This window comes from Cervus elaphus, chromosome 28, assembly GCF_910594005.1.
Source record: "Cervus elaphus chromosome 28, mCerEla1.1, whole genome shotgun sequence".
Lineage (NCBI taxonomy): Eukaryota > Metazoa > Chordata > Mammalia > Artiodactyla > Cervidae > Cervus > Cervus elaphus.
This window is the reverse complement of record NC_057842.1, coordinates 15,399,883-15,403,413: the sequence shown is the minus strand read 5'-3', so window position 1 is coordinate 15,403,413 and position 3,531 is coordinate 15,399,883. Positions and strand designations below refer to the sequence as shown.

The following is a 3,531-nucleotide window of genomic DNA, read 5'->3' as shown; positions in this document are numbered from 1 at the left end:
GGGGAAACAAAGCTCTCATCTGCGTTGGGTAGCGGGCCTCCCAGGTGGCGCTAGCGGTCAAGAACCTGCCTGCCAATCGGGAGACGTCAGAGGCGCGGGTTGGATCCCAGGGCGGGGAAGATCCCCTGGTGAAGAGCATAGCAACCACCTCTAGAATTCTCGTCTAGAGAATCCCATGGAATGAGGAGGCTACAGCCCACAGGATAGCAGAGTGAGACCCGACTGAAGCGACTTCGCACGCTTGCATCTCGATCGAAAGCAGTCCAGAGCAATAGCTGCTGCTGGAGGAAGGTGCTTCTCCCTCCGCGTCTCTCTGCCAGTTATTAATAACAGACGTTAGGGAAATTGGATTCTTTATTAGAACTCTTTAGATCCATGTTTGCAAATCTTTAACAGGGAGTGGCGGGGACCAGGGAAATCAAAAATCAAAAACCCACACCATTCTTTTCTCAGCTTCTGCAGCACACCGGGACCTAGGAGTACAGGTTTCCAGGAGGGGCTTTCACTTGGACCTTGCCTGGCTCTCTCGCTCCTGAGCGCGGAACGCCTTCAGAAACTGGGATCCCGCGTAACTTCGAGGAAGCTCTGGGTGCCGGCTTCCCGGACTGCGCCGGGGGACCGCTGGGTGGCCGCCTCGCGGGCTGCGCCGGGGGACCGCTGGGTGGCCGCCTCGCGGGCTGCGCCGGGGGACCGCTGGGTCGCCGCCTCGCGGGCTGCGCCGGGGGACCGCTGGGTCGCCGCCTCGCGGGCTGCGCCGGGGGACCGCTGGGTGGCCGCCTCGCGGGCTGCGCCGGGGGACCGCTGGGTGGCCGCCTCGCGGGCTGCGCCGGGGGACCGCTGGGTCGCCGCCTCGCGGGCTGCGCCGGGGGACCGCTGGGTCGCCGCCTCGCGGGCTGCGCCGGGGGACCGCTGGGTGGCCGCCTCGCGGGCTGCGCCGGGGGACCGCTGGGTCGCCGCCTCGCGGGCTGCGCCGGGGGACCGCTGGGTCGCCGCCTCTCGGGCAACGCTGGGGGATCGCTGGGTCCCAGTCTCCCGGACTTTATCGGCTGACAACTGGGTCACCGCCTGCTGGATTGCGCTGGGGGATCGCTGGGTCCCGGCCTCTCGGGCAGCGCTGGGGGATCGCTGGGTCCCCGTCTCCCGGGCTTCCCCGGGTGACAGCTGGGTCGCCGTCTGCTGGACTGCGTCGGGTGACCGCTGGGTCCCGGCCTCCTGGACTGCGTCGGGGGACCGCTGGGTCCCGGCCTCCTGGACTGCGTCGGGGGACCGCTGGGTCCCGGCCTCCTGGACTGCGTCGGGGGACCGCTGGGTCCCGGCCTCCTGGACTGCGTCGGGGGACCGCTGGGTCCCGGCCTCCTGGACTGCGTCGGGGGACCGCTGGGTCCCGGCCTCCTGGACTGCGTCGGGGGACCGCTGGGTCCCCGCCTCCTGGACTGCGTCGGGGGACCGCTGGGTCCCGGCCTCTCGGGCAGGAGCCTTCTCAGAGCCTGGAAAAAGAGCAAAGAGAGGAAGTCGCACCTGTGTCCCATGCGTCCCACAAAGGGGGTGATCCGTTCGGGCTGCGGGGCTAGGGGTCCGAAATCTGAAAACAGGAGGTCAGTTCGCTCTTCTAGATCCCTTACAAAGAGGACACCCTCTCCCAGGAGAACTAAAAGGATGAGACCGCTACCCAGGCACAGCCCGGAAGCATCAAGACCTCTCCCAAGAACCCGGGGCCTGCCTAGGGTGCCTTTCATGGTTCCCATCCGCGTACTTCGCGCCCGGAGTTGACGGTGATAGTCAGCCAAATTCATGATCATCTTGGATACATCCTGCTGGTAATAAGGCCGGCCAAATATCAAGATTTCAGCCTCGCCGTCCGGGTCCCACTGATGAACGTGAAGCAGGGTCTGTGACACACACTCGACGTGCGGGATGTGTTCTCCACCCCGGCCTGCTCGGGAGGCAAATATGTGTCGTTAGCAGCGGGGGCGCTGGAGGGCAGCCCCGGCCGCCGGAGAAGCCTGCCGAGGACGCGGCCACCCCGGGGCCGAGCGACGGCCTTGACTTCCCCTCTCGGGCCCACTCACCGAAGATCGCTTCCACCAGCCAGGCCTCCAGGTGAACTGCCTTCGGGCTCTTCAGGTACTCGGAGTGAAACCAGTAGGGCCGCTTGGTGAGGTTACCAAGCACCTCGAAGAGCTTCCCTCGCTGCTCCAGCTGAACAAGCGTCGGAAACCGCTTGGGAGCGGCCATGCTGTGGCCCCCCCGCCGTACACCGCAAAAGCAGCCCGCACCCGCGCACTTCAAGGGCTTTTGGCCAGCGCCGCCCCACCCCGCGCCCTTCTCATTGGCTCGCAGGCCTCGCCTCGCAAACCCGCAGCTGCTGCTGCTTCCCCGCGGGCGCAGCTGCTCTGGGGCTCACGCCCGAGCGGCGCTTGGGTCTTCCTCTTACCCGCGCGCCACGGCCGGGAAGCTGCGGAAGCCGTAACGGTGGACAGAGAGAGGCTGGGACAGTCCCTGAGATGTTAGGAAAGAGCCCACATCGGGACGATCGTTTTCAGAGGCGCGAATCCGTATTTGCAGAGATCCAGGTGCATTTTTGGAGGCTTCCCTGGTGGCTCAGCTGGTAAAAAATCCGTCTGCAATGCGGAGACCTGGGTTCGATCTCTAGGTTGGGAAGATCCCCTAGAGAAGGGAAGGGCTACCCACTCCAGTATTCTGGCCTGGAGAATTCCATGGACTACACAGTCCATGGGTCGCAGAGTCGGACCCTACTGAGCGACTTTCACTTTCACTTTCAGGTGCATTTCTTGGTGGCTCAGACGGTAACAAATCTGCCTGCAATGCGGGAGACTCAGGTTTGATCCTTGGGTTGGCAAGATCCCCTGGGGAAAGGAAAGACAACCCACTCCAGTATCCTTGCCTGGAGAATCCCATTGACAGAGGAGCCTGGTGGGCTACAATCCATGGGGTCACAAAGCATTAGATACAACTTAGTGACTGCATAGGCACACGCAGGTGCATTTCAGACAGTCCTAAGGGGACCAGTTTAGCATTCGTCAGAGGTTGGAATAACTTTTTAATGGAAAAATCTAATTAAAGACATCAGAGAAACAAAAATCTGAAGGAGTGAAAAAGGTATTCAGAGGCCAAAGTAAACCCCCCACTTCCTCCTGAACCCTGTACCTCCCCAGATGCCACTGAATTTCCAACTTCTGCCTTAACCTTTGAGAGATGGCTGAACACACCCAACAGCACACGGTCCACGTGGTTTGGACCCCAGAGGACAATCCCTTGAAACTAACACGATTGTACCTCCATGTCTTGATTTTTTCATCCAGCTTAAAGCATTACCTATTAACCACTACTCGGGAAGATGAAGCTACACAGCTTTCCCATCAGTCACACGTTAGTCACTCAGTCGTGTCCGACTTTTTGTGACCCCATAGACTGTAGCCCACCAGGCTCCTCTGTCCATGGACTTCTCCAGGCAAGAATACTGGAGTGGGTTGCCATTTCCTTCTCTAGGGGATCTTCCCAAGCCAGGGA

The 3,531-nt window shown here is 61.7% G+C and overlaps 1 protein-coding gene across 1 annotated transcript; it reads right to left on the bottom strand.

Moving 5' to 3' along the window:
* Positions 1-549: 549 nt before the first annotated feature.
* Positions 550-2,235, bottom strand: KHDC3L (KH domain containing 3 like, subcortical maternal complex member). Its single transcript, XM_043889812.1, has 3 exons — positions 2,070-2,235; positions 1,754-1,933; positions 550-1,487 (listed from the first exon to the last, which is right to left on the bottom strand). The coding sequence occupies exons 1-3, from the start codon at positions 2,233-2,235 to the stop codon at positions 550-552; spliced, it is 1,284 nt and encodes a 427-aa protein (XP_043745747.1).
* Positions 2,236-3,531: the final 1,296 nt, after the last annotated feature.